Source organism: Wasmannia auropunctata, unplaced genomic scaffold (assembly GCF_000956235.1).
Source record: "Wasmannia auropunctata unplaced genomic scaffold, wasmannia.A_1.0 LD336106.1, whole genome shotgun sequence".
In the NCBI taxonomy this organism is placed as follows: Eukaryota; Metazoa; Arthropoda; class Insecta; order Hymenoptera; family Formicidae; genus Wasmannia; species Wasmannia auropunctata.
Genome location: NW_012026784.1, coordinates 8,050,713 through 8,064,181, shown reverse-complemented (window position 1 = coordinate 8,064,181; position 13,469 = coordinate 8,050,713). Strand labels below are relative to the sequence as shown.

Sequence of the window (13,469 nt, the reverse complement as noted above, 5' to 3'; positions counted from 1 at the left end):
AATGACGAGCGAGAAGTTACATTAGTAGAGTCGATCGTATGGCTTTCACCGCGGGGGTGCGAATGGCCGGCGCCGATATAACGCGATGACGATGCCGCATGTCGTCGTCATTGTTCATCGACGTGATACACACAGTGCCCTGATCGATGTCGACTGCCGGCGGTCCACTCCGCGGGAATGGAAACGAGAATGTAGCTACTCTAATGGAGGTAATAGTACGTGGACGAGGACGGTCCTAAGAAATATTGCAGCACGTTCGGTCACCGAGATAAAAGGACCTGTGTGAAGGCAATGTCCGAGCAACGTGACCCTTCGACCTCCTGTACCCTCGTGTGTTACCTCTGGTGAATTTCCATTTTTGGGATAAAATCCTGCCAAAAAGAGATCCTCCATTGGCGGTATAGATTACGCGATTCATGGAGATTTCTCTTGAAGAAAGGTCGTTGTTCGATCGTAAAAAAAGATTCTCTTGTAACGAGATATTCATATAAAAATAGGTTCTCTGAAGCGCACAATTTGTGGTTTTATTGCAAATCGTCGATTTAGCGTTTGTATGACTTCAAAAAATATTCTGATGTCTGCAAATCAATTCGTTGCAACAGTATGTTCTTACATTTACGCTATAAATTATAAATTTCTTAAAACCATATGTTCTTAAATTAGATCTATTTTAACAGAGATCTTTAATTTTATTTATACTTGCATTTTATAATTTTAAAATCTTTATTTTTACTCATGAAAAAAGAATACAAAGTAGCCTTATTACAAATGATCTTCCAACACTTGCGATGGTTTGAATGTTCCTAAATAATTTTCTGGAATAAGTGGAATCACCCGTGTTATCTCAATCGTTAGATCCTCGTTGATAAAACTTTATATTCGTGAGAAAATAAATTTTATTTTTATTGCCTTATTAAGAAAAGTTTATTTCGATTTCGGAATGAGACTTCTATTCCTCCGGCAAGCTAGGTAGTTAGGGCTCGATAAAAGGCCGCGTGCAAAGTTTCGTCGCGACAGCTTGCCTCGATTCCCAGAAGTTGTTCAGGTAGAACGATCGAGGTCCCTCGAAGATACTTTTAATATCTCGACGAGGGTAAGCTTGTAGTCGCGGTTGCGTGAAATTTCTCTTCTTTTTTTTTCCTCCCAAGGCCGAACGAAGGGTAGAAAATTGGGACTCGCACGAAGAGGAAGTGCGGACATATGTATACAAGGGCGAATATTATAGATCGATCAATCGAGAGGGCGCGATAAAAATAAGCGAAGAGGCGACCGAATTAAGGAAGCGCGTAAGACACGTTTCGAGGACAAAAAGGACGCGGTATCGAAGATTTTCTCTTTGACAGAAGTAGAAAAGATGCCCCGTCGGGTAGTTTTATTAGCAGAATTCAGGAAAGCCCCGCAGCGTTGCTCGCGGAGATGCGCGATAAAGCGCATTAGTGGGAGAGAGGGTCAATCACAGTCGAAGTTTTTTCTTTTAACTTCCTTCTATCTTGTCAAAGAAAAGTTGTCTCATTTAGTTCTAATAAATTGCCTTTTTATGTCCAATACTAATATCTAATACTTCCATATCTGGTATGTTGTTTTTATGTAATTATATATCTAATATTTTTATTTTATGAAATTAATAGCAATAATATTACCATTAAAATTAAAAAGTATATTGTACATAAACTATAAAAAATCTTCCAAAAATTTCAACGACAATGTTGAAATGAAAAATTCAATGTTTTCTATGTAATTTACATAGTTCTAATCTTGAAATAAGTTGAATCGTCAAATAGTTGAATCCTTCGAGAGAGGATAAAGTGCAAACGATGCAGTTGCAGCTTTTAATCTTATTCATACCATATGTTTTTTTTTCTCGAGAGAGAGGCTCTTTCATGAATATCTCGATAACGATCTGCGCCTTAGATTTTATAAAAGACTTTGGATTAAAGGAAGAGCACTATGTTCAAAGAAACGGAATATCAGTAATACTGGTTGTTTGTCGCTACCATAGATTTGATCCTGAAAACATATCCCGATGAAAAGAGAGAATTTTTTTGTAGACACTTATGATTAGGATATGCATCTGACACATTTGTTTGAAAAAACTTCCGGCTAATACATTAACTTATATATATTAAACATTTCTTTACTAGTACTGTAAATATGAATATGTACAATAAAACAAATATTGTAAGCATCTTGAACGTGACATATTAATATGTATTTCAAAACGTAAAACACTTTATATAAAATACAGCGCGGTAAATGCTTTGTACAGAGGTGAATTTATTTCATATTTTGCTCGCAAAATGCAAATATTTGCATAAACAATCAAGCAGAAATCAAGAATTCGCACGTTCCAGTTATTATTTCTAGTTGCCTTGTGCAACTTTTCTGCATGCTTTTTTTTTACCGTCCACGCGCGAGAGAATAATCCAATGTCTGTTTCATTATTTCGAAACGATCCATATTAACTCGTCGAATAATGCGATATGTTCAGACGTAGCATGATATTTTTTGTTTATTTTTTCGATAATCCGCGAGAAAGATTGCAGGAATGGAATTGCGCCGTAACGGCGAAATAATTATCTTAACAGAATTCACAGCAGACGTAGGCGTTTATGAAAATTGTTTGCTAATAATTCATTCATCTCCCCCACAGGTTGCTAATTGCTTAACAAAAGATCTGCGAAGCATTCCGTTCCTCCACCGGTTCACTTTTCTACTCATTTTATTCGTCCATGTTTATTTATTACTTTGTACGAGAGAGAGAGAGAGGTGAAAATTACGCTTCTTGTAAAAAAGAATAAAAATAAAAATGACGCAGCGAATACACGCAGATTACAAGCGCTTGTTTCGTATACAATCACCTTTATTGCGGTGATCATCAGCTCTTTTCATCCTTTCGTTCTACTTTCTAGATATTCTGATGGAACTCTATCCTGAAGTAGATTGAAAATTAAAGTTAATTTGCTGAAACTGAAAATTAATTCTTAATGTTTGCGCCCAACCTGCTAGTATCGGTCTGGAGTATCATTAAAAACACTTTCACAACGATCGAACTGAGAGAGCTAATTTGAAGGACAAAAGAGACAGAGAGCCAGGATTAAATCCGGTTTCCGAGCCACCCACGATATCGGGGAACGTCATCCGTGGCGAAAGGCACACATGCACGTCAGGGGGCTTAAAACCGCCCCCGATGGCCTCTCGAGATACGCAAGGGCCGTTTATTAATACCGTATCCGTCGGAATATACGGCCCTACTGCTTTGTATAAATTAGCGCAGTGGGGCGCGCTTAACAAGCTCTGGACGAGAGGTGGCGCGCTCCTGAAATACGATATCGGGGCTGACCGTCCACTATAACGAGGACATGTGCCCACTTATTTCCTCTCTCGTCGCTGGATCCGACTCTGCACAAGGTCAAGATTGCATTAGAAGTGTGAGAGATTGTACGCCTTGAGCATGTCTAATCCGCCGTATCTCTGGATACTAAGTATCATCGCACGCAGATGGAAGATATTAACATTTAAGAGCTGCAAGGAAAATTAATTTCTCTAATCTTTTTTGTTCTAATTAATAATTCCAATTAATGATTATTTTTATTTAGAATTATCTTAATAAATATCTATGCTAAATAACAAAATCTTTAATCTTTGAAATCTTTCAAATTTGTAAAACGAAAAATCTATAAATTTGTAAAACGCGTGACAAAGTTTGAAAATTTTGCAACTGTGTTCCAACATAAATTCTACTGCTATGCGAATTCTTGATGAAAGGAAACGGAATGAATAACCAGCTATTTTTCATTCAAAAGAATAATATTGTCTACTCGACTTCGCGATGGATTCCAATTATTTGCAGTCACCGTTTTTAATGGGTGGAGTTTTCTAACATTAACAAAAATTCGAAGAGACAAGAGTGAAATTAGAACTGATCTCAGAGATACATTGATGACGTATTTTAATCGAGAGGTCAGATTCCATCAAATAACTTTAAAAATTTTAGTTTCCATAAAAGAAAGCAGTATACGCTTACAATTCACTCACGCGCGAATCCTGAGATGTGAATAAAAAGGGGCCAAAAAATAAAAATATCCAAGGACAACGTATTTTGTTTGAACGTTGTACGAGACTTTAAAAGAATTCCTACAGAGAGAGAGAGAGAGAGAGAGAGAGAGAGAGAGAGAGAGAGAGAGAGGAGGGGGGTGAAATATTCACGCTCTCTTAAGAGATGAGTCTCGGGGGATAGAAGATTTTTCCTAAGCGGACTATTTCAACGCCTTATGATATCAAGTAAAAATAACGCCATGCCTTTGAGGATTCATTAAGAAAATCCTGATTTAGTATAATAGAGGTGCTAAGATGAAAGAGAATACAGCTTCAAAATTAATGCTTTCATTTAATGTACATATTTTAATAAGTATACTTCCTAAGTGTACTTTTTCATATCATTGATAAATACCTATTATATAAATATAAATACATATTAAATAACATAATATAATATTATATTATATTATTTATTATATATATAATATAATATATTATATTATTTATTATATTGTATTATTATATTATATTATATTATATTATATATAATAATATAATATAACATTATATTATATTATTTAATATGTATTTATCAACGATATGAAAAAGTACACCTAGAAAGTACACTTACTTAAATATGTGTTTTATATAATATTATATTATGCTTTCTGCAATATTTAATGCTTGTTAAAAAGAAAATGTATAATCTACCTATATTGAGTATTTAATTAATTATATTAATTTCTCATATTGTATTCAATACTCTGATTAATTATAAAGCATATTAACTTAATAGCTTGTATTTAAAAAAAATTTTTTTTATTCTACAGTTTTGCAAAATTATAAATTGTTTATAAGATTATCTAACATAATATATATAATTAATCGAATTAAGTTTTGACTATTTTATTTTCTTCCATAATATAGCACTGATAAAATACAGAAATATTTGTGCAATCTCTTTTATTTTAAATATACCATTCAGTTTGTTGTTAAGACTTTTATCGCTTCAGTTTCAGCTTTCTTATCGCCACGTAGTTGATCTCAAGAAAACGACAAAGGACTAGCATAATTTTGCAATAAGCAACGAAGAGAAGTCATTAAATAACAATTAAATAAGTAATGAGTCCATAATCGAGTACAATCTTGGAAATATCGTGAGACACGTAAAGTTTAATTACCGCACGATTTCTAACGTAAATTTATTTTGACGACAAAGAAAAAAGAAGACATGACAAGAACAGCTAAGTTCTTTATCATCTATTAGATAAAAGGCTCTGGCAATTCAGATAATTTTTTCAAACGCGAAGAAAACTGAAAAAGTAAACAACAATTAATACAACCTGCAGTTATATAGATACGATAACGAAAGAAATATTAATAGAGTATAGATTATTTTAATTTTTCTAGAAATAAATAGGAAAACAAAAAATATAAAGCTTAACAATAAATAAATAGAGGTTCAGACAAATGTAATAATAGAAAATTAGGAAAATTGCTTGCGTTTTCTTCCTTAATTGAAGGATCGTAATTTATAAAACGGGTCTTTGAAAGTTGAGTGCTGAAGGTCCGATGGAAGTCGACGCTGATCAAATTACAATTCACAGCGTGGCGAACATGCTCTCGACGTTAGAATGACGATGAGAAGAATGTCGTCGGTGCGCTTTCGGTTTCCATTACGAGGATGCCCACGGCTTGTTGTGTTCCTCCGCAGCATTTTTTTTTCCTCTTCGAACAACTCTTTTCACGCCCGTTTACCCGGTCCCTTGTAAAAAAGCCACGTTGACGGCATTATTGTCCCCGCCGACATATTGTCTCTTCCCGGCGACATACCTTTGCGCCCTCGATTTAGCCACCCGCACCCGCCACTTTACCATGACCTTATATTTCTGACAGTAAGAGAAATTTTACCCAAAAATAAAGATATTTGCAAAGATTGCAAGTAACACAAATTTTATGTAAAACAAACAGAATATTAATCACACGGCAATCTATATTAATCGAAATTGGAGAGATGAATAATTATACGTGTATCAATTACGTTATAAGATATATATACCCCGCTCCAATTGAGAGATTGATAGTTGTCAGACCGCGTCAAGATGTCAATTAGAATTATCGGATATTGGAAACGAAAGGAAAACGGTGAAATATGAGATTATCACTTAATACCGAACAGACTATGCTTTAATATACGTATATTCACTGTTTAGAAATTTAGTTGAAAAGTTATTTATAAAAATTATAACTGTTTATTTAATAGTTACTAAAAAAAATAGTTACTAAAAAAGCAATATAAATAGAGAGAGAGAGATTACAAATTTATTTATATAATTAAAAAATACAAAACTGAAACATTTTTTTAAATTTCATTTTAAGCTAAATAATATTATTATTATGAATAAAGGAGTTTTAATATATTGCATAAATATAAAATTTTGAGAAATCGCACGTGGTTGTTTTCAATTAATCGGAATCAATTAGTCGGAATTGGGTAGATCATATTTATCGATGCATACGTTTGCTTTTCGATTGAGATTATACGCACGTGTGACTTCTGAGAGAAATATTTGCCGTAGAACCGACAGTAGTAATCGAATTACTACGCTTCGCTCGCATGTGCGAGTTACGTAATTCTGTCTCGGATGTAATAATTACAGAAATGGAAATAAAATTGCACACTTTTTCACATCGTAATTAAGCCGCAAAGCGAGTCATCTAAATGCACCGCGGAATCACTTACTTAATTAAAAATTAAATTAACGAGAGAATCGATCCATAATGTCGTCGCTTTTGGATCATAAAGACATCATTAAAATGTAAAATACTAAAGTCACTTGAGTTATTAATACGTCAATTCACGAATTATGCAAGCCGTAAAAGGGAAGCATCAATGCCGTGCATTATGTAAATGTCGCACAGTTCACGTTCTGAGCTGTTCTTTATGCACGAAGCGTTTTTCATTGCTGGCTTTCTCGCATGCTATCTTACAGATGGCAATAAAGATTTCGCAACAATTTTTCATTCGATATATTTCTACAACGCGCAACGAACTTTCTTTAGTACGGTTGAATTAAGTTAAATTTTTTTAGTGTGAAAAAATTAAGAACGAAGTCTATAAAATTTTTTATGAAGAAAATATAAAAATTGTCAAAGTAAAATTTGTAATGTGTTGAAACGTTTCTACTTCCAACGATTGTATTATATAAATTTGTTTCAAGTTTAACAAATTTGTTGCCTGCAGAAATCTTGTTTGCTCTCTGCTCTACATCTCGCATGACAGCGTGCGAGGAAGTCAACAGCAAAGCACACTCCGTGTGTGCCGCGAGTTTAATTCGAGCGACTGTTGCGCAGAATGTTCCTGCGATACCTATCAAGGCAACCCAAGATCCCTATCATCTTGGAACAATTATGGGTTTGCGCCATCACGTTGCTTAACAACCTCTCTCCGTTAGTGTCGTGTTTTCGTGGCTGCTCGACCATCCTGATTCCAATAATCGAGCTCGCGTTAACGAGAAAAAGCTATTTCTCGGTACAGGCGAGAGACATGACTTGCAAGCAGTGAAAATAACATAAAATAAAATAAAAAATTATTACACTATTTTTCTACCTAACGTTTGACTGAAATATTATATCGATGTGTTAATACTTATAAAATTATCGCTGATATATGTATACAAATTCATAAAAGATAAAATATTAAAAAATATAAATATTATTTATACGACAAACAGACAATCACAAAAAAAATGATTGTATAGAACATCGAATTTGGTATTCAAAAACTTACTTGCTGGCTTATTTTATACTCGACATGCACATTTCATGTTAAAATTCCAACGCAAAGAGAGGGAGAGGGGGGGGAGAGTGAGAGAGAGAGAGCATCGATAGCGATCGATAGTTTCGCGAGATTGCGAAACTGGGTGTACACGCGACGGTGAAAAAATCGCCGGGCTAATAAGCTAGGGCACGAAGTACGGAAATACGAATTTATTTACGAATGCAAATCGCGCAGTGTGCATTAATATTGTGAAATTTTTGTTTCTGTATTCTCTTAATTTGTTTATACTGAAGTGTTCAAAGACACAACATACGTGAATACAATTGCCATAAATATCTGAATCTGCTTAGAAACAAGTTTTAACGTTTTTAATCAATTTCAGCGAGTGTGCGAATGCATGCGTTTGCTTTATTAACATCTACTAATATTTGTTGTAATTAACATAAAGTTTATAGTCTGATTTATCTACCATTAAAATATCTGTTCATATACAAACATGCATCGCAATAGGTAATAAATTTATGTAGGAAACACGTTATTAATTACAATATGTACTTTTAAAGTATGTATATAATATTATATTTGTTACACATGATTGAGTATTTATGTATTTATGTATCTATGGATTTTCTACACAATTTCTCCGTTTGTTATAAAAAACACTTATTTATTTTTATACGCAGCACGATACAAAAATAAAATTGACATTGCTTAATTTAATCATCTATTGATTACAGTGTTCAAGAAACAGATGGATCCTTTTTTGAAAGTTTCACCGCGTTATCCTGGAAACAGGAGAATCGGAGACTCGTTGTCCTTCAGGAAGTGGAAGCAAGAGCGAAGGAACCGCCACCGCCGTCCAGAGATTCGAGTTTGACTTCGCAACCGTATCGGCTTAGCAAAAAAGAGGTATTGTTCCATCTTGCAACAATTTTTATTTATTCTCTACATAGTGTATACACAATTTTTTATTTTTTATTATAAAAATTTTGACTGAATTTTTCAATCTGTTTCTCATGTTAAATTCAGTAAACTATGATTTTTTTTATTTGCTCCGCGCTGTATTTATTATTTTATAACAAATTCTGACAAAATTTTTACAGTTTTTGTTAAACGAGTGGCGATGCAAGTTTTTCATTTCACATTTTTCGCGCTACGACCGAATCGCGTGCGACCCAACGCCGTTACATTTAACGCACGTCATCCTGGTTGCAGCGGGCTTTGCATGCGGACGAGTAGTTACGTCCGTTCCGTTTGAAGTATTATTCTAAGTAGATAAAGTCTGTCGAGCCGCGCGGGTCAGACGGGCGCGCTTGTTCGCCGATCGAACAGGTAGAAAACCCGTAATGAGAATACGTCGTCGTCGTTTCGATTCGCCAACTGTAATGCGCAGATGAATAATGCTCGTATTTCCAGCTCGATGTTCCGATTTCAAATCTCCGTAGCTCCGATTTTAAATCCGATCGCCCTGTAATTCCTTTGTCGTTGCTTACTATAGTCATTGCTTACCGCGTAAGCTACGACCTGCAATGAAATTTATATAGAAAATACGTTATCTAAATAACATTTATAGTCGCATATATTTGCAAAGAAATGTACTTGTTAATTTAAATTTAAATTTATGCAGAGACGTAATATTAAATGCAAGACGTAATGTTAAATATGAAAATTTTTTCACTTTAATAAAGACGCTATTTATAAATGCCACATGGGAACTTGTATCTTTGTCGCACTTTAAAAGGAGATATATAAATTCAAATAAATTCTAGATATCATACATATTTGTAAATGTAACGGATCTATGGATCTCTATGTGAATTTATAGATCTATATGTCTCCGGATTTGTGATAGGTTACGGATTCAGCCTTCGTAAACTCATGTATCCTCCTATCTTTCGTGAAATATATACATGTATTTCTCTAGCTGTAGATCTCCCCAGATATCAGCACAATTTTTCGCACTGTCGTCTTGCGAGCTCTCCTAAAATAAATATCCAAGCGGAAAAACACTTTTAAGTAAATAGCGTTTTCACGAGAACCCGTGGGCTTCGTTGTTTCAACGAAGTTCTCATGTCAAGCTCTGCCCATTATTTTACCGCACCCTTCTCTTCCATTCTCCTTGAATACAATATTCCTGCCGCTCCCGACTCTTTTTAATCTTCGACGTAGCGTAAAAATTGCTATGCATGTTTCGAAGGAGATTAATTGGCGAAAAGCCGATGTCGTCGCTTTATTAAATAAGGCAAAACGGAGGAATATTCCGCGCAACATCGAAAAATAACGTGAAATAGAGAGTCTGCCATCAACATCATTGAGCTTTCTTGCAAGAATTATTTATAACTTTTTTTGCTTCTCTAAATATAAATTAATATGAAGAAATGTGAATATATATATTTAAAAAAATATATAAAATGATATTTTTATGAACAAACACGTTTTCCAAAGTTTCTCTATAAATTCATTAAAATTTACTAAAATTTTTTATACTTATTAATTTTGTACCATCTTAATTAAATAATAATTAACAGTATGTGTGTGTGTTTTCGCGCTCGAATTAAATGGCATGATATTAGCTGTTACAAGCGCGACGCCTCTTGGATTTATAATATATCCTACCTTCTGTAAAATGAGTTTGTACTCTTCTTCATATAATGAATATCATATTGCTTTAAATTCCTGCAAGAAGGAGCAAAGAAACACGACCGTTTAGCCAGACAAAGGAAATCTTTAACTTAATCGTCTTGTAACAGAATTTCCCATATATTTCCGGAAGAACTCCTAGCATTTTGATAGTTTAACATTATGTTTGATAATTTCGCTGAATAAATTACTTCTAATAATTGCAATTGTGCAACGAAATAACTTTACTGCAGTAACAATTTTAATAATATGATTATATTCTTTATTACTCAATGTTCCTATTACTAAAGATTGAGAACAATCTTATTTTGATGATTAATTATAATTCAAATCAATACAATATATATTTATGTTGGCATTAATTGTCAAATATTTAATAAAATAATTTGTAATAAAGTATAAAATAGAATATATGTAAAGTATGTAATACAATAATTTTAATAACAATTATTCTGTATTGTAGAAAAATCTGCAAAATTATTGTGGAGAATTTAAAATGTATATAGATTTAAATATATTGCCCTCTTGTCTAACATAAAAATATCAATTACACAAAGCAGCTTATTTTCTAGCTGCTAAATATTATTAAAAAATTGGGACGTATTTTCTAGATGGAGCAATTGTACATAGAAGTTCTTTACACGATTGCAAACACTGTGGGCGCCAGTACAGGACAATACGCGCACTACAAGGAGGATTTGTATCGATATGCCCAGGAAGCCTTCGGAGTCCCACAGGACCAGCATCGACGATATCTCAATATTGCCTCGGAAGAAAAGGTATATCCGCTGATTAGCTTTCCTCTCAAACACTGCGATATCGTTTCGCTCCTCTGCGAAAAATGTGTCATCAAAGTACCGTTACTTGTGCCGCGGTAAAAATTAAATGAAATGATACTTATTTACTGTCGCAGCCACCCATTGTTGTGCTAAGCGTGGTGGTGATCGAAGCCGACGGACTCGAGGCAAAGGACGTCAATGGTAAGTTCAGTCAATTCGGTCGTGTTCCAAGCTGCGATTACCTTTCGAGTTACAAGCGCTGATAAGTGAAAGCACTAACTTCCCCGCAAAATTAAGCTTCCCGGCTGTAAATAAATAACAAAACCATATTTCACGGTTAGCTTTAAAAAGAGTAGTTAAAACTTTAGCTCAACAAAATTTTAACTCGGCTAAAACTTTGTTATAGTTACACTAGAAAATATTTAATCTTGAAAAAAATTTAAACGCTGCAGTAAACATTGCCTGTCGATGTTGTTATTGCGAAAAAATTCCTACCATGTATTTGCCAGAAAATTTGTGATTAAAATATTATCAAAAATAAATAAATCACGTACTAAACATGAAACTCTTTTTATTGAAAGAGTATTGTCGTGTTCTTTAGGTTTCAGCGATCCTTACTGCATGCTGGGAATACAGCCCGGCAACGCAGGTGCACCATTGAGTCCACAAACGAATTTAACGGCGCATTCGCCACATACACCCCCAGCATCCCCGAGGCAAGCAATGCGCGCTCTTTCTGATGGCGGCGAGATCGAGAACTCCCATCATGAGAAACTTCGAAAGCATCACAGGTAAGTTATGAGAAAATGCGGAAGAAATGATTAAGTAAATTCTCGTGCTAAATAATACAAGCAAACGTTTTGTAAAAAAATATTGTAGAATTTTCGTAGTTTTTTGTTTTGACAATCAATTATTATAATTAGGGATGCGAGACGATGTGAGCAAATCTTATCGCGCCTTTAGTTTAGGACATCTAGCAGATTTAATTTAATTTAATTATCTTTTCTAGTCTAGTCTGGTAATAGATATTGTGTTAATTAATAAAATAACTGCTAACTAAATAAAACAACTGCTCACGGCTATGGAAGTTTTATTTTTTTATTTCTCTTAGGGAGTATGCCAATATTGTAGATGTAGAATTGAACTTTTCCCTTGGATTCAAACTATTTTCTACCCTGAAAAATCATTATCTATTATTAATAACGTGATTGATGATTGTGTTCTGTTCTCTTCAAAACGTCGTTTATTATAAAAAATTGTACCATGTGTATTGTTATCAGCGATACGATAAAAAACGATGCTTAAGACTAATACATAAAATTAATGTCACAATGCGGTAAATCGCTAGCGGAAGGTTTTTATTATTCATTCTATTTTCATACCATGCTTTGTTCAAAATATTATTCATTCTATTTTCATACCATGCTTTGTTCAAAATATCCTGTTGGGCATAAAATCGAAAACAGGTCCATTGGAACGCATTCTACTTTTAATCATTTCTTTCAGCACTCGCGTCTCTTAAAATTTTTATTCCACGTTCAACAAAAATAGTTGTACCTTCCAATAGCGATTTATCGTATACGAAGCACATTTCTTCCATTTTTAAAGTCTTTTTAATAACGAAATTTCAATATTTTCATAAATATCAACTAGGCACATCCGTCAAAAACTATAAGAATAGTCAAATAATAATTTTGTTATTCTGTTTTTTTAACATTTGACCTTCTATAAAATTTTAAGCAGGGGTCGTATCGATGGAGACTTTTGAGATATTTAGAACGACGAAATAAAGACCCATGCAAAAATTCAGCTAGCTGCTAATTTTTCCGCAGATTTGCCATATTTTTGTCTAATTTTCCTGGACTAACATGTCTAAAAAACATTGATGATCTAACAATAAATCATTAATATTATATTATTGACTAATTGCTTAAATTTTAGCAATTACTAAACCAGCCACGCTAACTCCCGTAAGAGTGTCGGTCTTTAATAATATCTCGTTGGTGTTACTATATTTTTGAAATACAGAGGATTATAGCTAAGAAATCAGGAAATGCCAATCTAGAATGTTTCAAATTCGCGACGATATGCGCATTAACTATACGCTAACTCCGACATTTGCGACAATACGACGCGATGTACAATGGACGCGCCGGAAGTAGCAAGTTCTGTGAACGGACGAGCGTCGTTCTCCGGATGGAGAACGGGCAAGAGCATTGAGAGAACAAGCC

General features: G+C 34.0%; 1 protein-coding gene across 3 annotated transcripts in view; it reads left to right on the top strand.

Moving 5' to 3' along the window:
* Window positions 1-13,469, top strand: part of LOC105455820 (BAI1-associated protein 3) — a 78,774-nt gene that overhangs the window by 49,951 nt on the left and 15,354 nt on the right. For all 3 annotated transcript variants that reach the window (XM_011699463.1, XM_011699456.1, XM_011699449.1), the window contains exons 4-7: window positions 8,557-8,728; window positions 11,071-11,238; window positions 11,373-11,439; window positions 11,840-12,029. In XM_011699463.1, coding sequence (XP_011697765.1) covers window positions 8,557-8,728; window positions 11,071-11,238; window positions 11,373-11,439; window positions 11,840-12,029 — 597 coding nt within the window. The remainder of the gene's footprint in view (window positions 1-8,556; window positions 8,729-11,070; window positions 11,239-11,372; window positions 11,440-11,839; window positions 12,030-13,469) is intronic.